Source organism: Phoenix dactylifera, chromosome 1 (assembly GCF_051530095.1).
Source record: "Phoenix dactylifera cultivar Ajwa chromosome 1, Ajwa_hap1_PhDact_Kaust_v1.1, whole genome shotgun sequence".
NCBI lineage: Eukaryota > Viridiplantae > Streptophyta > Magnoliopsida > Arecales > Arecaceae > Phoenix > Phoenix dactylifera.
Genome location: NC_143190.1, coordinates 9,271,277 through 9,295,792, shown reverse-complemented (window position 1 = coordinate 9,295,792; position 24,516 = coordinate 9,271,277). Strand labels below are relative to the sequence as shown.

The following is a 24,516-nucleotide window of genomic DNA, read 5'->3' as shown; positions in this document are numbered from 1 at the left end:
CGCCCGGTGGATGATGGGGCACTCTCACCCATATTCCTTCCTTGTCGTACAAGCATCAAAAACTAAATTGAAAATATATAATATATATCACGATTTTCAAATGAGTAACGCTAAACAAACCCAACATTTGAGGCACCAAAAAGGATCCCACCCCGTTTAAACCTAGCTCTGCCAGGCTCCAGCATCAATTCCGTGGCTCAAATTCCTTCATAGGTGGGTCCCATTTCTTAACATCTGCTCCAAAATACACCATCTTCTGTTCCCAAATGAAGGCTCGATTTCACTTTTAATAATGTTCTCATTAACGTGCCACACTTTGGATGGCCACCTTTCACAAATTAATTAACGCTAATAATCCGTTTTAAGCATTTATTTAAGGCGAGATTACTTCAATACTTGATGATTACAAAAGGCTGTGGCAAAGAATAAAAAAAAGGTTTGGGAAACCGCAAAAGAGTCGTCAGTAATAATTACGCTCATATTCGCCAAGGCAAAAAAAAGGTGGAATTTAGCGTGTCATGATTTGACGCTATTTAAAAGGGGAAAAAAATGGGCAGCATGGCGTTATAATGACATATCACTCAATCAACAAGTTGGATCACGAATCCGATTTGATTTAAAATGAGTCATTAAATGTTAAGCTAGATTACTTAATGCAAAGCTTAGATGTCAAGTTAGCATCGAGTTTCTTTCTCCTTGGATGGATAATTTTGAATTGATTCAAGGAGGGAAAACAAAGAGTGGGACTTGGCTAATCCTTTGACTTCAAATCATATTAACATTTTTCAATCCAAATCAGGTCCCACATCCGTGTTAGGTGCGTGCACGGATTACATTATGCGAAATTTAGATTAAACCGAGCTAGGTTGCACCTTTGGTTTCATATTTGAAACCTATTCTAAGTAGTCTAGAATGAATTAAGCCATGCTAGGATTAGACCTATCCACATTATGCAAAACGTATATCCTAGGGCTTAGCTTAAAATCAAGATTGCATAATGCGGAGAAAATTTATAAAAAATCTATTTTAGCAAAGCTAAATGTAACCAACAATTTTATAAGAGGAGGATTTCTATCATGGCCTGAAGCCGAGAATTTAGTTATAATATTTTTGAGTTCTAAGCAAAGCATAAGATCTCTTCACATTATTGAAAAACATTTTATCAAATACTATTTTCATCTTGGAAGGAATGGAATGATTTTGAGATACAAACTTCTTTTTTTTAAAAAACAAGGGATTTAGAATTTAGCTTTCTTGACACTATCATGATTTTTCCGTTAAGAGGCAAAGTACTCAATTGCCCTGCAAATATTGGACCGTTGTATAGAAGGATGAGAGAGAGAGAGAGAGAGAGAGAGAGAGCCGTCCACCTAATAATTTCTCGTTGAAGGACCAAGTTTTGGCCACAGACACCGACAACCCACCGCAAAAATTAACCCCAAGACGTGGGGGGAGAGAGAGAGAGAGAGAGAGAGAGAGAGAGAGAGAGAGAGAGGACCAAAGGAGTCAACGGAGTCCCCGACCTCCTTGGGGCCCACTCGAGCTCACCGCTTCCCAGCGCGGAAGCAAAGGCTGCTGCGGTCAACAAAACGCACCCGAAACGCGCGCCCACAAACCGGACCTGAGGACACGTGTCGCTCTCTGGATCGATCTGAGCCGCAACGGCTACTTCGAGATGCTCCCACCTTAAGGTCAGAGACCGCGCCCCGACGGAAATGTTGACAAAGAACCCCTGTCTGAAAATAAAAATAAAAATTAAAACAACGCAAAAGACATGAAGACTATAATAATGCAAGGAAAATCGAGGTCTCATGTGTGGGACCCACGATTAAAAAATAAATCACTACCGTCCATTTTAATCATCATTACCATTCCTTCCAAGTTCCAAGTCTTTTTTTTTTCTTGGTTTTTTAATTGAGACCCCTCTCAACGCGGAATCTACTATTTTAGTCCCCGGAGTTTTTTTTTTTTACTTTTTTTAATTTTTTCACTCCAAGGCGGGGGTTTTGGTATTATTTTATTTATATTAATAAAGGATGGAAATTTTCTTCTCCGCGCAGGCACCCCCCCTTCACACCTTCCAGTCCCTAAGGCAGCCATGGGACCAATCTAGGGTTCCCCCATCTCGAATCCAAGGTCAGTCCTCCGCGCTTTCTCCTCTTCCTCCTCTCTCTTGTTTTCGTTCCGGTTTGTCTCGATCTTTTGGCTGGATTTCTGTATAAAAGTTAAAAAATCTAACATCTAGATTATTGCTCCTCTTTTGATAAGATTGCATGGAATCAATCCAGAGAGAGTATCTTTTCTTATATAGGGGCTGATTCAGATCATCAAAATCTCATCTCGGTTACGTTTTTTTCCATTTAAGCTTGCTTTCTTAATTTAGTTTAGAGACATCTTCCTTTTTTGAGTCAAGGTATGTGATTGGCTGGTTGTCCTTGCTTCTGAGATCTTGGGGTTTCCACACACTCCCTGCATTACTTTTATTATTGTTTTGGATCGTTTATTCGCACTTTCTTGTTTGTTCAAATCCTTTGCAATTGTTCTAATTTGATTCTCTGTTGGTATACTGCGCGAGAAGACTCGTGAATAAGCTATCAAAAATCGGATCTTGGATTTTTCTTCTTTCCATGCGCTTCGGTCTCTGTAATGGTTTTTGTTTGAGATCTTTCTGATGAAGTGGGTTTTGGTGGTTTCAGATGCTGCTGCTGAGTCTTTGGGGTATTTAGGGTGTTTTAGGACTTTGGTGTGGAGATGGAGAAGGTGGAAGAAGCTAACCGAGCTGCTGTGGAGAGCTGCCACAGAGTCCTGAGCCTTCTTTCCCAGTCCCAGGATCAAGTCCAGTATAGTAATCTGGTGGCAGAGGCAGGGGAGGCTGTTTCTAGGTTCAAGAGAGTGGCCTCGATGCTCAGCAATGGTGTGGGTCATGCCAGGGTGAGGATTGTGAAGAGAGTCCAGCCCCCCTTCAATCATAAGGCCTTCCTAGACCACTCTGCGGTATCTAAGATGGACCCTTCTCCCAAGCCTCTCCAATTCCTGCCAAGAAGTCTATTAGATACCTCAGCACCAGAGTTGGATCACAGTGCTAAAAATCCAGAGCAGGTCACCCAAATGACCTTTCTTGAGAACGCAGGGCTGGATTTGGATTCATCTTCTTCTAGGAGCACTCTCCAGCTTGCACCGCAGGGTCCTTCAACAGCAGTGCACTTCCAGTTCCTCCGGCAGCAGCAGAGCAACCAAAGGTTTCAGCTCCAGCAGCAGATTAAGTTCCAGGCTGACATGTTTAGGAGGAGCAATAGTGGCATGAACCTCAAGTTTGACAGCTCAAGCTGCACGCCGACCATGTCGTCGACGAGGTCCTTCTTGTCATCGCTGAGCATGGATGGGAGTGTGGCCAGCTTGGATGGAAAGGCATTCCATCTGATTGGCGGGCCGGCAGCATCCGATCCAGTGAACGCACCGCCTCCGAAGAGGAGGTGCTCCGGTAGAGGAGAGGATGGGAGCGGAAAATGTGCAACCACCGGCAGGTGCCACTGCTCCAAGAGGAGGTTAGACTATTAGAGCTGTTTTTTTTTGGTTCTTGTTGGATTTAATACATTGTTGGTTTTGAAATCTTAGTTTCTTTTTGTTCTTATAATTGCAGGAAACTGAGAGTCAAGAGATCCATTAAGGTTCCTGCAATCAGTAACAAACTTGCTGACATCCCGCCTGATGAGTATTCATGGAGGAAGTATGGGCAGAAACCAATCAAAGGTTCTCCTCATCCTAGGTATAATATATTCTCAACACCAACTTGTATGAATTTTGGGCAATGAATATTTTATGGCCTTTGGTAGCTGCTTAGTTATAGTTTGATCTCCTTGTTCACGGCTTATATATTTGGCTTGACATATGTAAAGAACAATAAATGCATCCCATCACAAGCACATCATGTTGCAGAATTTTGCGCTCTGAAATGTTCTGAACTGCAAATTGATTTGGTTTCCCACATGTCCTAATAACTACGAGTAACAATAGCATTGATAGGATGAGGTTGTTGATTCTGGTACAAAGCACTTCTGAGTAATGCTCTCTATTGTGGAAACTGAACACACCTTGATTTTTCCACTTTTTTTTCTTCTTGTTGCCAAACTTTTTTGTTGCATATACTCATTCAACTCTATTCATCAGGCACCTAAACTTTGTCAACTCCATACAGTAACCCATGATGACAAAAGCAAGTCAGTAGTTTTCTCTGAAATTATGAGTAGATCTGAACCAAACTTATTTGATGGTGGTGTGTATTTATGTTTTGAAATACCGTATGTCAAGAAAGTTCGATCTTACCATTTTCTCTCTCTTTTTTTTTTGATTCTTGCCATTCCTATTTAGGTTCTGTCTTTCATTGAATTTGAAGTTATAAGAACCCACTAAGAAAATGGCACCTTTAATGTAATGCAGGGGATACTACAAATGCAGCAGCATGAGGGGCTGCCCTGCAAGGAAGCATGTTGAGAGGTGCCTGGAAGACCCCTCAATGCTCATTGTTACTTACGAAGGCGAGCACAACCATACCAGGTTGCTAACCCAGTCTGCCCACGCTTAGAGGCATTAGAGCCTCTCCACCAGCAACCAGCAGAGCTGTTGCTCCATTTGCATCCCCAGCCCCTCATTTAGTGGTGACCTAATCACTCCTGCATATGTTAACTTTCAGTTTTTTTTAAAGATCGAAGCAGTGGAGCAGTTGCTGATGTGGGCAAGGTCTCCTGGGTCCTGCGAGCTTTCCATGGCGAAAAGGGAGCATACAACAGGAGAAATGCTACCCGAGTACTGGTTGAAGAAAGCAAACAAAGAACTCTTTTTCTTGGTTTTGGAATGTGATCTTGCTCGTTTGGATGAACTTGGAGTTGTTCAATTTACATCTCATACCATCTCTTCAAACATGTTTAGAAGCAGATGGATGGAGGATACTACATAGCAAACTTTTTTGAGACAACAATGGGCATCTTGTAATCTTTGGAAGGAAATGGTGGTATTTTCATGTTGCTCTAATCTGTTCTTTGCTTTGCTTTCATTTCAGTACTTCATTTCAGCTTTTGTTCTATGGATAATTAGTACTTGGTCATCCATGCTCTGGTGGTCCATGCCTGCAAGCTGTCTCAAACTCTCAATTATAAGGTGCTTGCTTCTGGACCAATGAAGCTTCCATGAAGTCTCCATTCGGTGTTGCTTTGTGAGATGCCAAGTATTTGATTATCATGGAGCTTCTCATCACCTCGTGAAGTACGGTGCCTTCCCATCTGACACTTCTGCAAGCCTTGCTCCTGCTGAGTACTGCTATTATTGTCTGCTTGTCCTGACTTGGAAAACTCTTCCAAACCTCAGTATTTTGGATGCATTTGGAAAGCTAATAGTTCTTTTTTAAATTTTAATTGCTCCCAAAAATGATTCCCTCGAGTCTTACATGTATCTCTGTCTCTCTCTCTCTCTCTCTCTCTCTCTCTTTTCTTCCTTCTGGTACAAATGTGTTGTTGCATCCTTTTGCAAATAGCTTAATAGCTTTGCTCTCATGATGTAAGATCATGGTGGGAATGATCCAAAACTTGAAGCTTGCAGCCATTGCAAGACAACGGATTGGGCATATGGAATCAAAATCTTCTATATGATCGCGTCTTAATCTATAACTATAACGATTGCAGGATTTAGGGAGATTGATGTATCCAGTCTTATCCATGCAAGCAAGCAAAGAGGTTTCAGGTTTGGTTGTTGTTTCCAAGCCTCAAGAGAACAACTTTATAATAAGATACCATAATTTGTTTTATCTTCCAGACTTCAATGCATCCATGGAGAGATGAAGCCGTGACTGGTGGCGTGTACCAAGATAATAATAGGTTACTCTTACATGCCAAAAGTACTCATCAATCCAGTTAAATTTAAAATAATAATAGGTTACTCTTATATGCCAGAAGTACCCATCAATCCAGTTAAATTAATAACGGGGAAGAGCGAACGCAATAGCTCCAAGCCAACTTGGCCAGCTTTTGCCTTTTTTCAGTTCTTAAGCAAACATGTTCCTTCTCGTTTCACAATTTTATAATAAGTGGGCAGGCAGGGTGAAGGTATGACACTCCGTACTGCGAATCTTCCCTTTTCTGGAGCCCTGGGGAATGTGACAAGTGTTATGGAATAAACTTGGTTTGATGCTCAATAACAGATTTGTATTTTGGTAAATGAACTTAGAACAAGTTCATGCTTAATCTACACGCCAGATGATAATCATGAACCTTTATTGGATGCCACAGTAGAGGAACCAAGCCATTCTTAGCGTCGTTAAACAAACTTCTGCTGATTGGATTGCCTACTATGCCGCTCACCATTCCTAAAGTTTCATTTGGAAGAAGCGTGACATAATGTAGAATTCTTTATCTGCTCTGTTATTTTCTGATTTTATTAGCCGCATTCATACTCGTAAGGTGTGAGCCGCTGTTGTACCTAAAAATAATAATAAAACGAACTTTATTAGCCATAGACTTCCTCCATTATAACTTTGCAGTGCTAGTTACCATCCGTTTATGAAACTGAAAACGGGAAACTTGTGCATAAATTTAACGTGGATATTGTGTACCAATTAGTTACAAGGATGATCAAAGAGTCAACTACGGTCTTCAAATCAAAGAATGAGACTTCTTGGTGGAGGTTGGCAGGAGAATCCTGCGTTACAATGACTTGGTGGTTGGTCCTCTTTCGATGCGAACATACAATTATCCGTTGGATATCTCGCTCTGGATGAAGAAGGCGTGTAGGTCGAGAGAGGGAGAGTTTGGTGCGATTGGGAGAGGCTGCCGAATGCACAATCCCGGGAAACCCAGGATATGAAGCTCCAACTAAAAGGAGATTTATCAATGTTTTGTGGTATAGACATCTCTTCTTTTATTTATTTTGCGCCAAGAGTAAAATTTGGGTTGCCCAACTAGTGAGGCTAATTTGTCCTACTACCAAGCTTGTTTGGTTCAATGAAAAAAAATTTTGAAATATTTTTTCTAAAAAATTAATACCTATATAAGAAAACAGTTTTTGTATGTTTGATTGACCATAAAAGTAGCACATTCCAAAATAATTTATGATTGGTTGAGCATCTACTTTTTTTTTTAAAAAAAAATTATATAAAATACTTATTATATTTTTAATAAAAAATCTTATTCTATTCAATCTAAAAACTTAAAAGCATTTTTGAAAAAAACATTCTAATTCACATGAGGGGAGAATTAGGCTTCCCATATTCCATATATATATATATATATATATATATATATATATATATATATATATATATATTTATAAATGTGGTTTTCATAAAAAAACTACTTTCTCATATTTTATCTCAAAACTTCAACCAAACGTGAGACAATTTCTTATTTTTTCATTGTTCACAGACCGCGACCGAGCCTAGTAATCACCAGGCAGCTTCAGGCCGGGCCACATTGAAATTGCTCCCAATCTTTTTCCTACCAACCGTCCGACCACGAAACGAACGAAAAGGCCAATGCATATGAAACATATTGTGTGCCCTGTGGTATGTTGAATGCACACATTTGGAAGATAGAATCGTGCTTTAAAACAAAAATTAGAATGCTAACGCACAGAAAATACTCACCGCATCTATCTTAAGCAGATATTTATGTCACCACATAATAACAATGACTGGTTAGCTATATCAAGGCAATATAATTTTTACAACGAGTCCAAGCCTCTCAAGTATTAATGTTTTTAGCATCCATAAATTAGTGTTCTCTGCCAAAATGATCAGTTTAGAAAAATACTTGAAATGATGTAACAAACAGGATTTAGGTCTACACACGTCAGACACGCTTCTCGCAGAGAATGATAGTAAAATACCTCCATGAATCAGCTTTGGGGTAATTACCAGCTCTGGGAATTAATCGCTTTGATTGGCCATTATGAACAAGCAAAACAACAGATAGTACAGAATGTGCTGGAAGTTAAAAGCTAACTTGCAATCAGTGAGATCAAACTAATATCAACAAGGATATCAAAATGAAATTGTCATTGGAATATAGTTTAATTATCCAGATCAAATAATTCAACCAGGTCAAAATTCCATTAATTGGGAAAAGAGGGTTCCATCAAAATATAACCACTAAGGGAGCTCAAAAGCATAAATTTTGACAGCACAAAACTCATTACTTGAGTGGAATGAACCTTGAAGAGTGGGTGGCACCAATACCAGGCCTACCATGTTTGACAGGCTTGTAGCTGATGGAGAACTCTGCGAGGTAGTGACCTATCATTTCAGGTTTGATTTCAACCTGGTTGAAGATCTTGCCATTGTATACGCCAATAATGCTCCCTATCATCTCAGGCACTATAATCATGTTGCGGAGGTGAGTCCTCACTGGTTCAGGCTTCTCGCCCAGAGGGGCCTCCTTTTTCTGCATGGATAATTGATAACACGGGCGTAATGAGGATCAGTTTTCCACATGTAATGGTGTCTATCAACTTATTAGAAAAAAAAATCCAAAATATCAGGCTGATCAAGATACCGCTTTTTATTTTTTTATTTTTATTGGGAATAGGAGGGCTAATCCCCACCTCCTACGCTAACCCCATCGGCCCCTCAAGGGTTGATGCCAACCGGAATCAAATCCCACCCCCTTGCCAAAGTGCAAGGGGTGATATCGCCGGAGCAAGCGCTTGGTGGTAAGATATTATATATAAACTCTATAAAGTCCAAATACCATGGAAACTCCAGAAATAAGTTAGCATGAGCTATTTTTCCTTTTTCTCCCTCCTCAGGAAAAGAGTTGAGCTAAGCCCAACCTGCTCTCATTAAGGAATGAAAAGAAACAACACAAGCAACAAGTATGATTAAAAAAGTAATCATGGTATTCAAAGATATGCTTTGAAGAATGAGAACAAGAGGTAATAAGGTTGATTATATGCTTAAACAATAAAAAATACTGTCAGCTCATATTTTCCTCATGAAACAAATTAAGTAAACTAGCATTCTACCAATGAGTGACCATACCATCAATGTTCAAAAGAGTGCACTAAACTTTCAGAAGATCGTACTACATCATTTGGTATAACTTTAACCGTCAAGAGTCGAAGCTTTTTCATAAAGCATCCTGGAGATAACTGATGGACCATCCTCTAGAAATTCACCATCCTCCAACTCAGTGTAGACTCGAAAATCCTGGAGAATCGCGAAATGTAGCTCTCAAATCCATGAGCATTCTCAACCTTCAGTGATCATAGCCTGGTATATCAAGCTGACTGCAAACCTACTGGAGAAGGTCTTTCTGGTTGATATTCGGTGACTATACGTAACATAGGGTTCAACAGTGGTGTTGGCAAACCACGTCAAAACATAATAAAGTAGACATACTTTTATAGTGAACTATATTATTTCGGATCTTCGACCATAAAGTTTCAATTATGTGGCTTTGTAAATTTACACTATAAAAAAAATTAAATAAGAAAAATTGACAGTTTTTTTGGCAATATTTTGGAATGTATTATATTGATCAATTGTTTGATGACAATACACATATAACAATCTAAACATATGAGAAGGAAAATTAAAAATCATATATTTAATGAAAATTGCAATATTTTCTCCTAACACTCAGTCATCTTTCCCTCGAAATCTGCACACACAAATGATCTATCAACATAATCTATAGAAGAGAAATTATGAAGTGTACTTAAGAGCCCCCTTGTAGGATTTTAGCAGCTTAGATTTCACAAATCAGAGCTCAAATATCATGATCCACTATTCATAAGGCCCAATCTATTCAACTAACCACATTCTCTCTCCCCTCATCTCTAAAACCCCCGACAAGAAAAATCTATCCACTGAAAGAATAGAAAACCACCCCAACACTTGCACTTTATCAAAGACTTGCAAGATGAAAAAATTGCTGCTTTAAACATAGAAGCTTGGCTCATACAATTAAGGTTTGCCATCTTGATATCAGACCTGTACCAGTGCCACACTAGCAGTACAGTACAGTCCGATATTTTTTGAAGTATACCGAGTGTCGGTGCACCATCTGTACTAATAATAAATTTATATAGTACGGTCTGTACCGTTCGGTTTGGACTGGTACGGCCTACCTTGCATACAACAAATAACATAATATGACAACTGAATACGTAAGAGATACCAGATCTAATATGGATATCCAACAGTGCGTAAGGCACATAGGAAATAGATACAAAACAGGATTTGGATGATCTTACCGCCTTGCGCAGTTTCTTGATCAGAGCCATCGGCTTCCGCTTCAGGCCCCGCTGGAACCTGATCGAATGAATTCATTCAATCATTCGTGAAATAAATTAAACATACAAATGATTTGATTGCATTAAAACAAAAGAGGGAGACAATGCCCATGGAGGAAAACTAGATCCGGCGGAAGATAAGGGGGAATGGGGAAAAGGGGGGCTTGCCTCCTGCGAGCGCGAGCGTGGAAGAGCTTGACGAGCTCGTCGGTGGACATGTTGAGGAGGGCATCGAGATCGATCCCCCTGTAGCTGAACTTCCTGAACGTCCTCTTCTTCGGCTGCCCCCCCGCCGGCACCTCCACCTCAGGATCCGCCTGCATTCATCCCAGAAGAAGAAAAGTAGCGAGAGAGAGGCCTTCCACGAGATCAACTCAGGCATGGATTCGTTAAAGACGAGATGAAAGTAGAGGAGAGGAGAGGAGGCTCGCCATCGCTGAGATTGGGTCGAAGAAGGGAGAAGCGAGCGCTGATGCGGGGTTTCTGGGGCTTTTCCCCCCCCCCTTCCTTCCCGGCAATCTGATAGCTTTATACGGACTTGTGTCTCAGCACGTGATATGCACGTGACAGGAGAGAAGGTTGCACCACTTCGGCCTCGTTTAGCTGATTTGAGCTAGTTGACCGTTAATTTTGTGAAAGGTTAATGTAATCACGTAGAAGAATAATTTTGTGAAAGCTGGTATATTAGATGACAAACTTATCAATGGGCAAGAAGACCATGCGCTAGTATTTGGTTTAGACAAAGTACTTTTGATGTCTCCAAAGTAAGAGACCGTCTCCTGGACTCGTAATAGCATAAATGGCCGGTGATATTTGACTAGTCCTCCTGATTTGTTCCACCATTAATAGGAAACAACAAAGCATAATGGGACAAAATTAAAATTTTATTTGCTCAACATATTGCTTGAAGTCATATTTTTAAAACTCGAACAAATATCTTGCTTGAAATCTTATTTTTAAAAATTGAACATATATCTTAGATGGGGGAGATTGTCTCTCTATTTTTCTTCTTTTTTTTCATTCTCACCACTTGATTTCGGCGGGCTGATTGGAGCCAATCTGATGAGTCCTTAACTTTTTTTTTTTTTAGCTCGTAGATCCATCGGGGCGGTCAACATTAGCATCCCGAGATCCGTGGCAACAAAAATATTGTAAAATAATAAATATACTTTTATGGATGGATGAGATTCATGATAGTATATCCTATTAGATCGTACCAGTCTAAACTAGGCAAACTAGGCAGTACGGAGCATACCGTACTGTTATCCGGTGTAGGTGATGTACCAAATGATGGTACGGATGTACTGACCGATACTCGGTATGCTAAAAAATTTTCATACCGTACCGTACCGATACTATGCAAGTGTGGCACTAGTATAAAGTTCGGTACTGAGACGGTAAACTTTATTATTAAAATTTTATTTATTATTATTATTATTATTATTATTATTATTATTTTGGATGGGACTGACAAAAAATGATGATCAACATGTTCAAACAAGTCCATGTTAAAGTTGTCAATTGCTTACACCAGATATCGTCCAAGCCCATTTTTAGCTGATCATCGAACCCATCGCCATGCTCAGCTGTTTAGCTTGCAATGTCCCCTTAGGGAGCGTTTGGTATGAGGTGATCCTCCCAGGATTAAGGGTGATGTAGGTAGAGGTGATGAGATATTCATCCTTGAGGTCGGAAATCCAAGATCACCCTAGGACAGTGATCTTGGGTTGAAAGTTAAAAGACAAAAATACCTCTCAATTTAGTAGAAAAATTGATATATCAAAATACTATCAATATATTATGTCAATGTTATATATATATAAAATATTATGTTGATATTATATATTATATTAATGATATATATTATATTATAATATATTATTAATCATATTATTATCATATTATTATTGAAGGATAATTTTAAATTATAGTAGAAATATATTATTATATTTTATATTTATATAATGAAAATATTTAATATATTACTCCTATTTACCTTATTTTTTAATCAAAATAATTATTAGTACAAAAAATCTATTATAAGTATAAATAAAAATATTAATTCTATAATTAAAAATAACATATTTTTACAATATTAATAATTTATAGGAGTAATAAATATATTTTTATAGAATATATTAATAATTAATATATTGATAAATATATTAATAATTTATTATAATATATTTTATATGATTAATAAATATATGATAAGGGCTACTAAAAGTAGAATATGTGACAAAATTATGGAGCTATTATAGGAATTAGCATATTGACTTACATTTTTGATCATGAGAATTAAAAACACATAAAAAATCCATCTAAGATATATCAGAGATATTTATAATATTATGTGGTCGGTGATCTTGGATCCCCGTACCATACCAAACAAGTTACTTATGAATATTCGAAAATTTTTAATCACTGGACCATGGCCTACTAAACACATTGATCTTAGATCACTGGGGATCAAATCATCCTAGCATTCGGATCACCGGAGATCTTAGATCACCGTGGTGATCCTGTTGGGGTTACCAAACGCCCCCTTAACGTTCAACAATGACTTTGGAATGCCTTAGGACTTGTGAAAAGGTGGATAAACTTAAAGAACCATTAAGTAAATCCGTAAATAAAGGACATAAATACACTCGGCAAATGAGACAACATGACACCAACCAGGACCTGGTGAGGGTCTTCACGGCGACCAGGTCACGAGGTGTGGTTCTCGATCATCTGAACTGCTGCTTTTAGTTCTCGCTGGATCAGTTCCCTCGATGGCGACATCACTATGTCATCCCAAATGGAGCGAGATCCGCAGGTAGTGTCCCCACAAGGATAGAGCTCGTAGATCGAGGTAGCTTCCGCATTCAATTTGCTCACCTTCTCCACGCACCCGAATTCTCGATGGTTCACCAGCAAGTCTGTGTCCACATCTTTCCTCGCTATTAGCTGCAACAACAACACAATGAAACTTAAATCGACATCTCAAGACCGATAGGCATAACATGGTATCACATTGTAATTACTAGAGGTTGCGAGTTCAAATCCTTGTAAGCTAGCTAACTATCTTTCGAGCAATTTAGATCTTATCTTGCTTCCATTTCAGTCTTCAGATGCATGCTCGAGCTAATAGTTGGAGTTTTTGGAGTCTAGAGGCCAACTTCCAGGATCATTCACAGTTGCTGGTTTGACACAAGGAAAATCATGGAAGAGGAGAGCAGACCTTGGGGGTCCCCAAAGTGTTGGTGCTGTAGAGCTTGGCGTTGTCTACAAGCTCGCAGTATCTTTGGAAGGCGTCTGCAAATCTCTGGTGGGACTTCAATTGGGACTTCACCCTCACGGCTCTGTTTGTCATTATCGCTCTCCTATCATTATTCCACAACCAAGGTTGGCCAAGCAACCACAAGAGAATGAGTGGATCTAACAATGATGCTATAGGGTTATGGGCTGAGCTTGGGCTGGCTTCTTTTTGTAGTAAGAATTTTACCTGATACCTCTCACTACTGCAAGATAGGCATCACAAACAACTCCGATCAGCTCGATCCGGTAAGGCTTCATCTTGCTGGGCTGACTGCTGTCATGGTTATTGCCGTCGTCATCATCGACTGGTTCCCAGTAATTCTCAGTGATGGCCCCATCTTCGGCGACCTTGTAGCCGACCCCCATTCGGTAGCGCTGGCGGTGGACGGCTCTAGCCATGGCAATCGTTTGCTCGACAAATGGCTCCCATGAGAGCGTGCCATCCATGATCACATCCCGGCCCTCGTTGAGTGCGGTCACAAGGAGGGAGGAGGCAGCGTCCGTCGAAGATTGGTGCACCTGTTGCAGCCTTTCATATCAGCCTGGTTTTTGTTTGGAATGTAATGCTTATTTTTTTCCTTTTTCGATAATATCAGAATTTATTCATACTAATCTAGAAAAAATACATTTGTGTGAATTAAAAAATAAAATATGTTAAAAATAAAAGGAATATCCGACGTAGCACCCCACAATGTAGTTTCGTATATTGGAATGTAATGGTTAGGGTTCATGGCTGCTGGATGTTTACTCAGTGCTTATTTTAAGAAGGCTTCAGAATTCAGACCCATGGTGCTAAAAGGTTTTGTTTTCATGGGCTAAACAAATTCAAATTATTTTGAATCTACTCAGTCTGCTGCCCTGCCATTTTCCAAGCCATATTTCAGAAAAACAAAGGCAGAAAACTTGTACTCGAATCGCCTAATATGCTGTAAAAGGATTATAGCCCTAAATGTTAACAGAATTTATTGTTTTTGATTTTGATCTAATATGGCTATCTGCAATCACCAATGTGTATGCCCACACAAGGGAATAAAAACAAACAGATGCACGATTTTGCGAAAGATTTTGGATGTAAGATAATTTAACTAATTTTTTAATATTAAAAAGGATTGAAAATTAATGATTATTGAAGGTGTCAGGCTATTAAACCAGTAAAGTTCTTGACAATTGGACCAAATGACCCAAATTATATCCCATAGTTTACGACATGATCATACATTTTATGGTTCAGCAATTTTTTTTTTGTGTGTGAGTGTGAGAGAGAGAGAGAGAGAAGAATTGGGCAAAGTCCAATTTGAATTTGTTATCTTTATTTTTTTAGTATAATAATTATTTTTATATTTAATCACAAGCCTTATATCTATAAAATTAAAATCAAAATATTTTAGGCTGAATGGAGATCTCTCGCAATTATCCCTTTCTCCACCCCATGAGGAATAGTAGAGAGAGGGAGAGAGTAAATGAGAGACAAAGTCAATCTTTTCTTTTGCATTATATAAATTTACATATACTTTGCCATTAAAAAATGGGTAATTCATAATTGATAACTATGAGGTATGATATGCTTTTCTGAGAATTTATAGCAGCTTTTAGCCACTACTTAGGTTTGAATTTGAGCTCCAAAATGACAATATAATACCAGTATATTATATTATATGCTATATTACATTAATTATATTACACGACATTTTTTAGAAAAAAATGTCAAAGAAAGCTTATTCATCAATATCTATCGAGGATATTAGCATAATATTCTAAGATTTAACCACAGTATCTGGATTTTTTTATTCCTAGCTTAGGTCCTTAATTAACTATTTTTCATTCTTGCGGAAAAGCTTTCATCAAACTTGTCCTACCACGCACCATTTACAGAAGTAGGGGAATACCGACGAGGGAGAACGTTACCGTCTTATCCTCAGGGATCCACTTGAAATGGCTTTGATATCTAGAATAGGGGTCCGGGAGTAGGATTTGCGTAAGGGAATAGCGAGTGAAGGAATAAGTTTTATCGGATGTCTCCGAGGAGACGCAAGTGGAGGAGGACGAAGCAAGTCTTAATGTATACCAGCTCGGCCGTTTGGAGCATGTCGTTGTGGTGTCCTCGGGAGCTGATGGCTCGGTAGATGACATCTGTCTCTTTGAACGCGTCCGCTTCCACCCTCACCGCGTTCGCCTTCGACCAAAACACACTGCAACCAAAATAAACGTACAACTGCCTTAATTACTCAAAAAAAATTAAGAATCTTATTGATTATAAGGATTTATTTGTACATGGTTCGATCGGTTTGCGAGAAAAAAAATTCTTATATTTGATTAAAGTTATCTAAAAAAATAGTTTTTCATAAAAATAAAATTTTTATATTTTATGGAAAAAAATACACGTATAATATAGAAAAGTCCAATTTCACCGGCTGAGAATTAATATATATATATATATATAAAATATGCCGCCATGAGATAAGATGCTTCATAACATATATTCTATGTAATTTTCTCAAAAAAATAGATGCCCAAGCAAATATTAGATAACAGATATTCTACGTAACTTTCTCAGAAAAATAAATACTCAACTAAATATTAGCTATTCTAAAATGTACTACTTTTTTTATAGTTAATCAATTATACGAAATAAATACTCAACTAAATATTAGCTATTCTAAAATGTACTACTTTTTTTATAGTTAATCAATTATACGAAAACTATTTTTTCAAGCATTATATGTCCGAAATTTTTTTTTTTTCATGAACCAAACGTGTCCAAAAAGTTAAATCGGAGCTCAAATTCGTCGCATGATGGAAGCTAGCTTGGCCGCACTTGCTTCCTTTTAAGAAATGCAAAAGCTTTGCTTATTGTTGGCACACGACATAAGTTTCCACTCTAATTGTGAGCACAACCATCCCTTTCCCTTGATTTCCTTGCATAGCTTTCTTGAATGGGAGCCGGTTGGAATCCTTTCGGAAGCGACAATTAGTGAAACTAGCGCAAGACACGGCTGAACGTCCTCTAAAAGCAAAAAGGATGTCAAAAAGGAGAGCAGGAAGAACTGGCGACTTACCTACAATCAGCTCCAGCCCATTTCAGTGCATTGCAATCATGATAATGACAAAATCGACAACTTATCATTCAACAATTAATCTAACAGTAACAAGACTAGAGGAAAGTGAGGAAGGAACAAATAGGGACTTACTCCTGAGCAAGTATGTCATTAAGCACAGTGCTCTTGCCAGCTCCCATGCCGCCGCCCATCAGAAGTAGAACGGGGCTCCGGTCGCAGTGGGCTGCAGGGACCATCACGTCCGTGCACCGGGAATCATCGTGCGGTGCGATCCCGATGGCTTTCATCTCCTCCACCAATGTAGAGAACACCCTTGCCACCTTTAGGTCTCTTGTCACCCTCTCAAACCTCTGTTTCCTATGTCCCAATGAACAAAACCAATGCTAAACCGACTCATGTTTCATGTCATTGAGCCAATTTCTTGAATTTGCTTATTGATCGGTAGTAAACTAGGCACATCATTAATGAAAAATTTGCAACATTCATGATCCACATCTATTGGGTATGCCCAATTACTTATTAGAATCACAGCAAGTGGTGTCAGCAGCATGTTCCAAGTTTTATGATTGCAGTATAGACAAATTATAATGTTCAAAGAATTCAAAACAAATTCAAATCTATTTCTATTACTTTTTAGCAAAATTTAATTAAGTTTCTTAAACTTTGTCCATTGAAGTTGTAAATTCAAATATTAAATCTCCAACCACCGCATTCTCAAAAGTTTAAAAGCCATGACCCATTATTGGCTAGTGCAAGTAATCATAAGAGTACAAAATTTATCAGTTACATATTAGGCATCTTTTAGCACTAAATTATTTATCAGCTGCAATAATATATGTAATGAAAGTCAAATGTGCCAGCTGAGCATAACGATAAAACTTTTAATTTAATGGAATCTTTCTTTGCCGTCTTCAAAGCCTTTCTATTAATTTATATCCATATGACTAAGAATTGGAATTCATCATCCCTTTGTCAGCTTTAGTAGGAAGAATAATATAAATTGTGGCACTGTCCTAAGAGTCATATCTTGCTATTTAGATGACTTCAAGTCTTGGATGATATATTCTTGAGTCTTTGGGGTGAACTCTTCAAGCATCCATATTTAGATTAATATAGTGCAAGAAATAATTAGAAAACTAGAAGAGTCAGTACCGACCTAGGATATAGCTCCCAGTACTTACTATTAGACAAATAATGATTTCTAAGGTCACAATTGGTTGGTAACTTTACTGATTCTCAATTGTTTCCCTGTGTTTATATCATCTATTGATATACAGGGAACATAGCAGTGCCCACCTTGTAGCCTCCATGACCAAGTCTTTGAGCTTTCTTTTGGGTTCACCATCAGCAGCCAAAACCTATAGAAATAATTAAATAGCCAGCAGATAATAATACATCAAAATATAGATGAAACAAAATTAAAAAAGGGGTAACTTTTTGTTGATTGATCTGGTCTTACCTTAGTAATCATAAGAGTGGCATGATCCCAGTGAAATGCAAAATAGCCTAGTATACACTTGTCCATTTCCTCTATGAACTTCACATACCCAGCTTCAGGATTTGGGTCGCTGGCAAAGAAGGCAAATATGTTGTCTTCACAACCTTTGGTTTTCCTCAGGTAATTATACGCTAATTTGCACATCTGGGGACATTCATTTACGTCCCTGAAACCCAGCTGCCTGGCTGCCAAAACATCATCAGATCACCATTAGAACTGGAAAAAAAAAATTGTTGTTTTCTCCTCAAAACACAGCATTTAAAATCTGAAGCAAATATCGCCATTAGTGTACGACTGTCATGCAAAAACATAGAAGTAAATGTACTTTTTTGGAACTCAATGCTGGTGCAAGAACAGTTCCCAATTATGATTTCTAAACTAAGGAGTGGGACCACTCGTCATCATGGAAGATTAAATTAAAAAAGAGAGAAAAAAGACGCCAACTACCCCATCCAAGAGAAGAGGGGGGAGAGGAAAGGGAAGAAGAAAAAAATGTTTGGGGAAAATTATATGGATGAAGTCCATGGAACGGAGCTTTTTCTACCAATCAACCCTTAAAAAGGCCCATTGCCGAATTGTGTTCCAAAAAAACTTGGGGAAAAAAAAAGAAGATGAGACTTAATGGGCAGAGATCTGGTAGTGTAATAATTACCGACGTAGTGGGAGAAACCCTCGAGCTCCTCGATCCGGCCGGAGTCCGTCAAAACAAGCCTCGGCATCAGCCGACTGTCTCTCGCCGATCGCCGTTTCTTGCGGCGGTAGCCCACCGCGGCGGCAATTGCAGCGGCCGAGGAGACCGCGACAATGTGGAGGAGGATAAATTTAATGACTGCATCTAAAAAGAGCGATAGAGATTGGATAAGAGATTCTTCAGCAAGGGAAGAAGAAGAATTTGAAGAGGAAGCCCGTAAAAGAGAGAGGAAGGGAGAGGACATAAGATCTGAAGAAGATGAGAGAGAGAAGGGGTGGGGGTTGTGAGGGGCAAATTCCTCCAACCAAAATGAGAAAAAGAGGAGAGAGAGTGCTTACCTTTGTGCATGATTTTAGATCGAAATGTACACCTGTTGGTGTTGAAGGTGCGGGACAAAAAGAAAGATCGAGATACCGAGCTTAGGTGAGATGATAGAACCGCCAAGGCTAAGCCTGCCTTCCTTTATATAGAAACGAAAAATGATGCGGCACCACCGAGGTGGTACTACAGTATTCTACCCAAATGACTCATATTCGAAACGTACGGGCATCATAGAGTCGCCATCTGGTCACGTTGGTAGGGCTTTTTATAAGTGGGGAGGGTGTGAATAAAAAGTTGTCTGCCAACGGAAAGGGGCCCCAGTAAAAACTTCTCTTGCTCGTATCGAACATTCTCCAGCAAAATAGAGGCCCAGTGAAAGTTGCTATCTGGGTGAGGTTCTTCTCACCCCTTCTTTCTCTTGTTTAGCAAAAAAAAAAAAAAAAATTATGGCTGAATATTTATTTTAAATAGATATAAATATAAATTGAATATTAAAATATAAATCAGATAACTAAATTTTATAACCATAAAATTAAAAATATTATTAAGTTGATGATTAATCAAATTAATAGTATGTTAATATGGTCATTAATTTTTTTAAAATTAAATAAAATTATAAATGAAATCGAATACAACTCGATTAGTTATTTATCTATATTCATATCTATTTATCTATATTAGTCGACTACTTAAATTTTTATTCTTATTCAGATAGATTTCGATACGAAAATAGATCCGGATCTACTTTACTCCTAATATAGATAAATAAGAATAAAAATTAAAAAATTGGTATACGTGGTTCTTTGATTTGTATTTCAAGGTAATTTACTTGAATCATCGTATTTTGTTTTTGTTGATGCTTTTTTCAGCATGCGGTACACTGGAAGCATGCATGAGATTGTTATTGGGTGTTCCAGAGCAGCACCAAACAGGAAGACGCTTCAGATTGTTCCAGAAGAGTATGGGATAAAAAAGAAAATCGGTTACCTAGTTCACAATTTGAGTGAGCCACATCATTTGCTGGATTGCTAGCCTTTTCTTTTCCGACTAATTAATATGTGCCCAGAGCATTGCCCTTACTTTAAATCTTGTCTTAGTGAGTGATGGTTGATTTCAAGGATGTGACATGTATGCTCATCTCGTTATAAAATGTATGCTTATCTCGTTATAAATTTAGCCGGCCAGAATGTCCCTACAGGTTTAGCAATCATCCTTTTTTACGGTGGCATAAAATGTAGCAATAGATAATAATAGATTTGGCTTGCTTGAAAATTATTGATGAATTTGCCCATATTAATTCTAATGTTAACTTCGTATGTGTATAATCACACTAACAAGATAAAAATTATGCAGCCAGATGTATATATATAGTTAAAATGTTAACCATATCAAGTAGAATTCCCTTTTGCCATGGGACAAGGTAATATCATAACTCATGTGCATATAATCCATCGCTTGCCTTGGAAGAAGGCTGGAACATCATGTGGTTGTTGGACGGTCTCGGAAGCTGAGCTTAGGGCGGCATGGACTGGTCTGGGCCATGCGGGGTAGAATAGTTATGCATGAAGATGATTCGGCTATGGTAATTGACTAAATCTAGAAAGACACTAACAGCGTGGGTGGGTGCCACCCTCTGTTTCGAAACATCCGGACCATGATTAATGGCTGTGTGGCATTCCAAGTCAAGCACTTTGCAAAGAGGCTAATGGAGCCGCGGACTGCATGACCTTATATATGGCCAATTACTCTGGAGGTGCCCTATGGGTTGGAAAGAGAGAGTTACCTGTAACATTTCGTGATTTACTATTTTTTTGATGTTTTTGGATGTGTCCATACTAGAACTATATGAATCATTTGCTTCAGCAAAAAAAAAAAAAAAACTTGACAAATAAATAAAAGGAATGACTTGTTGGGATAATGGGAATGCAGATCGTTTACCCTCATAAAAATCCTTAGATAATCTCATTTGTGCCTTCATTTGTCGTTTTCATTGGAAATCTCCGCACCCAATTTATGCTCCTGGAACATGCACAAGGTATTGACAAAAGAAATATTGTTATTTTAAATGCAAGACCTAAAATTGCTCCAATTTTTATATGATTTTTTTTCAAAAAGGCAAAAAAGGAGAGCCACGTGTTTAGTAGTTCAAGGAGAGTTCCTGCAATAGCTGCAAACGCTTCCATTAACCATGGGACGCAAGACAAGATTTATTAAAAGAAAATTGTTTACGTGGGTATGAAATGCTCAAGCAAGCTCGTAGCCTCACGGCGAGCGCCTGGGTGGCAAAAAAATATGAAAAACCCCAAGACGCCGGGCACGTGATGGAGAAGGCTAGGAGAGTTGCCGTACTCTCAATTACTTTTCTACTTCAACGGCACGTGACAAAAGTTCCTAAGACGGCTTTACTCCATGCAAGAGAGACTATGGATACTATTGCTGCATCGGTGCTGGAGACGGCCAGAGATATTTGGAGCGTCTATTTAGCTTGTGTCCATTATGATTTTTTGAGAGCTCTCTTCTCAAGATTAATTTTGATGACAATATCACTGATGGCAGAGATAGAGTGAGCTTTGTGATCAGAAATATAAGTGCAAGCTTATTGCAGCCGGAGGACAGTACATCTTCAATGAGTCCATAAGTGATGCGGAGTTGATAGCTGCATAAGAGAGCATTATTTTTGCCAGATTGGCTCTCGAGGCGGATTGTATCCATCTTGAAGGTAATGCAGCTTTGGTGATCGATTGGATTCAAAAAAATATTGATAGGCATGCGTCTGAGCAGACACCTACTTTTGCAGATATAAATAAGATTATGGGAGGGCTTGCAGCTTTTCAAGCTATCTATGTTGAACGAAACGTAAATAGTACAGCTGGGTTGCTTTGTATCACATTTGCGTCGACTATTTCTTTTTGACTCCAGCGGATGTACTCAAGCTGTGTGAATTGCCGCTGTATTTTAAAAAAAAAAAAATAGTGAGAGCACGTCCACCGTAAAAGGGTTTGAAGGGCTGTTGGGGATCGTGCAACCACATGACATCGGCTGACGAGCAGAGAGTGCGGTACACGGAAGGACACGTCATAAGCATGCGGGCCTCCATCACCGTCCAAATTCGATGGCGGTTGCTACAAGCAACGAGTTAATTCTGCTTTGCTGTCTTGGCCTTGGAGGCATCTGCCTCCCTCGCCGAAGGTTTTTTCAGGACAAGAAACCTTCAGGTCACTACATTGACCTCACACGGGCCGCTAAACCGTCTCAAACTAGTTAGAAGTGATAGCAAGGGATAGATTTTAACCATCCAGACTCTTCTCGATTCTTGGTGGTTGACTTTATAAATCCTCATTGATCAAGGATTATTTTTGATGTTATTCTAAACTTTTTCATATATTTACTAACAATTTTTTTTACAACCTCCTATAGAAACTAAGATATCTATCCTTGCTAGAGCCTTCTTAAATTTTTCTTATATATATATAAAATTAATGCCATTATTACATATTCTTTGAGATCTGTATTTTTAACAGAGTTTTAAATGCACACTTCAAAATGTGAGAAATCTAAATAATACTTTTCGATTAGCTTTTTTTGATGAGGTTCTGTATTTTTTATAAATAGTATTAGAGCGGATCCGACCCATAATCTATATGAAATAGGAGACACTGCAACACAGATTTATTGAGACTGACCACAGACCGATTGTGATGCTTGTGATTAGATTTAAATGAATTTGAATCTTAGCCTGATGAGGACATCAGGATTTAAACGAAGAAAGTAACATCGGTTATTTATTGGATAGATCTTGGGTACTTATATAGTCCCAACAAATTAAATAATACCTTCCGACTAATCTTTTTGAGTAAGGTTCTGAGTTGTTATATCAAAATAAGGTTTTGAATATAGAAACACTTTCTCAAATCTCCTATCAAAAGTTAGAAATCTACATACATTTGCTAGAAATTAGTTACGAGTCTGGTTATAAATTAATTATAGGTTCCAGTTGGCATCAAACTTGAGCGACCTCTTTTCTTTCCACTCGCCCAGCTGTCTTCCACCACATTTGCGTGATTAATTAGTAATCAACGAACTTTGTAGTTTACTGCCACACTTTAAACATGGGATAATTTTGGGAAGCCAAATATATTAATTGGCAATCATTGAACTCAACTGTTTTAGTGCTGCACTTTAATCATGGGATACGCATGGTAAACCAATCATGGGTCTTTACTTATCAAGTAGACCAACTTGATCTGCAGAGAATAAACTCAAAGAAAAAGTAAACGCAAGAGGTCGCCTTCCGGATCACCGATCCAAAATGGTAACCAGTGATAAATAGAGACCGACTGATACGATTGACCTGCCTGTGTACCATACCAATTCCCAACTTCCGCATTAGCCCAATATTTGGTGATCGGATGGGTGATTGGCGCGGAATAAACTCCACCAGTATAGCAGTCCCCACTGGGCTTTTCTTTCACCAGAAAATGTCCAATGTGGATAGACAATACACTCATACCCTCTCCGACCCGTGGGGAGCCTCACCAACGTGGCACCTTCTTTCACGTGTGAGTACGTTACTCCAGTACCGGCAGACCAGATGACGTCTCTACTGGGCAAACCAGACGGGAGGCATCCGATCTTTGCATTTAATCGACACCCGCGCATTTCGAATTTAGGCCACTCCGGTGGAATCTTGGCCCCGTTCCAACCGTGCTACCACCTCGGTGGTATCGGATGGGTGATTGGTAGCCAAACTCAAAAAGTTTTTTTTTTTTATACAATCTTTTTCGATTCATCCATATATATATATATATATATATATATATATATATATATATATATATATATATATATATATATATATATATATATATATATATATATATATTACAGGTGTTTCTTTTTAATGTTCATAACTTTATGAATTCTACATCACGAGATTCTAAAATTATCGGATGAAACAATTGTATCTAAGCATTAATTTGGAAAGGAAAATTTTCGGTCAAAATAGCTGATGCCATATTGTCCACCGCGTAACAGATCAGACAGACCAAACAGGCCTTGCCATTGACCGAATAATCCGAAAATCAAATTTGCCGCACTGAGTTCTTCGTGCCACATCCAAATCAAAACAACATGAATAGGATTTAAGAGGCTCATGTTGAGGTTGACAGCTAATAGGTCCAGGTGTGAGCATAATTTTAGAAATCGCATAATAACTTGTATTAATCCATATTATTTTTTTTTTGTTAGTGTGATCATGTATCATTAGTATTATTTTTCTTTGTTAGCACGATCTTATTAGAGTAATTTTAGGAATTACATAGCACCTTATATCAGCGAGTATTGTTTTTTTTAATTAACATAATTTTATATCA

The 24,516-nt window shown here is 38.4% G+C and overlaps 3 protein-coding genes across 4 annotated transcripts; 1 reads left to right on the top strand and 2 right to left on the bottom strand.

The window, feature by feature from the left end:
* Positions 1-2,021: 2,021 nt before the first annotated feature.
* LOC103718774 (protein WRKY1-like) lies at positions 2,022-5,028 on the top strand. 2 transcript variants are annotated; one of them, XM_008807733.5, is made up of 5 exons: positions 2,022-2,136; positions 2,697-3,545; positions 3,641-3,766; positions 4,438-4,554; positions 4,691-5,028. In XM_008807733.5, the coding sequence occupies exons 2-5, from the start codon at positions 2,752-2,754 to the stop codon at positions 4,698-4,700; spliced, it is 1,047 nt and encodes a 348-aa protein (XP_008805955.2). In that variant the 5' UTR covers positions 2,022-2,136; positions 2,697-2,751; the 3' UTR covers positions 4,701-5,028. The 2 variants fall into 2 exon arrangements, with proteins under 2 accessions (XP_008805955.2, XP_008805954.2); XM_008807732.5 differs by having other exon boundaries at positions 4,438-4,726.
* Positions 5,029-8,000: 2,972 nt separating this feature from the next.
* On the bottom strand, positions 8,001-11,479 carry LOC103718775 (small ribosomal subunit protein uS19). The gene is made up of 3 exons (XM_008807734.6): positions 10,447-11,479; positions 10,240-10,297; positions 8,001-8,426 (listed from the first exon to the last, which is right to left on the bottom strand). The coding sequence occupies exons 1-3, from the start codon at positions 10,599-10,601 to the stop codon at positions 8,178-8,180; spliced, it is 462 nt and encodes a 153-aa protein (XP_008805956.2). The 5' UTR covers positions 10,602-11,479; the 3' UTR covers positions 8,001-8,177.
* Positions 11,480-12,682: 1,203 nt separating this feature from the next.
* Positions 12,683-19,385, bottom strand: LOC103718776 (calmodulin calcium-dependent NAD kinase-like). The gene is made up of 9 exons (XM_008807737.5): positions 19,162-19,385; positions 18,785-18,967; positions 18,094-18,317; positions 17,931-17,992; positions 16,767-16,991; positions 15,644-15,767; positions 13,766-14,097; positions 13,502-13,643; positions 12,683-13,227 (listed from the first exon to the last, which is right to left on the bottom strand). Exons 1-9 carry the CDS (start codon positions 19,169-19,171, stop codon positions 12,988-12,990), a joined length of 1,542 nt encoding a protein of 513 aa, XP_008805959.1. The 5' UTR covers positions 19,172-19,385; the 3' UTR covers positions 12,683-12,987.
* Between the last annotated feature and the right edge of the window lie 5,131 nt (positions 19,386-24,516).

Coding starts and splice junctions, on each gene's coding strand:
- LOC103718776 (XM_008807737.5), bottom strand. Junction 17,993..18,093: donor CCACTCTTATGATTACTAAG/GTAAGACCAGAT, acceptor TTATTTCTATAG/GTTTTGGCTGCTGATGGTGA. Junction 14,098..15,643: donor TGCTCCAAACGGCCGAGCTG/GTATACATTAAG, acceptor AGGCTGCAACAG/GTGCACCAATCTTCGACGGA.
- LOC103718775 (XM_008807734.6), bottom strand. CDS start 10,601: ATGCAGGCGGATCCTGAGGTGGAGGTGCCGGCGGGGGGGCAGCCGAAG. Junction 10,298..10,446: donor CACGCTCGCGCTCGCAGGAG/GCAAGCCCCCCT, acceptor TCATTCGATCAG/GTTCCAGCGGGGCCTGAAGC. Junction 8,427..10,239: donor TCAAGAAACTGCGCAAGGCG/GTAAGATCATCC, acceptor TTATCCATGCAG/AAAAAGGAGGCCCCTCTGGG.
- LOC103718774 (XM_008807732.5), top strand. CDS start 2,752: ATGGAGAAGGTGGAAGAAGCTAACCGAGCTGCTGTGGAGAGCTGCCAC. Junction 3,546..3,640: donor TGCCACTGCTCCAAGAGGAG/GTTAGACTATTA, acceptor TTATAATTGCAG/GAAACTGAGAGTCAAGAGAT. Junction 3,767..4,437: donor AAAGGTTCTCCTCATCCTAG/GTATAATATATT, acceptor AATGTAATGCAG/GGGATACTACAAATGCAGCA.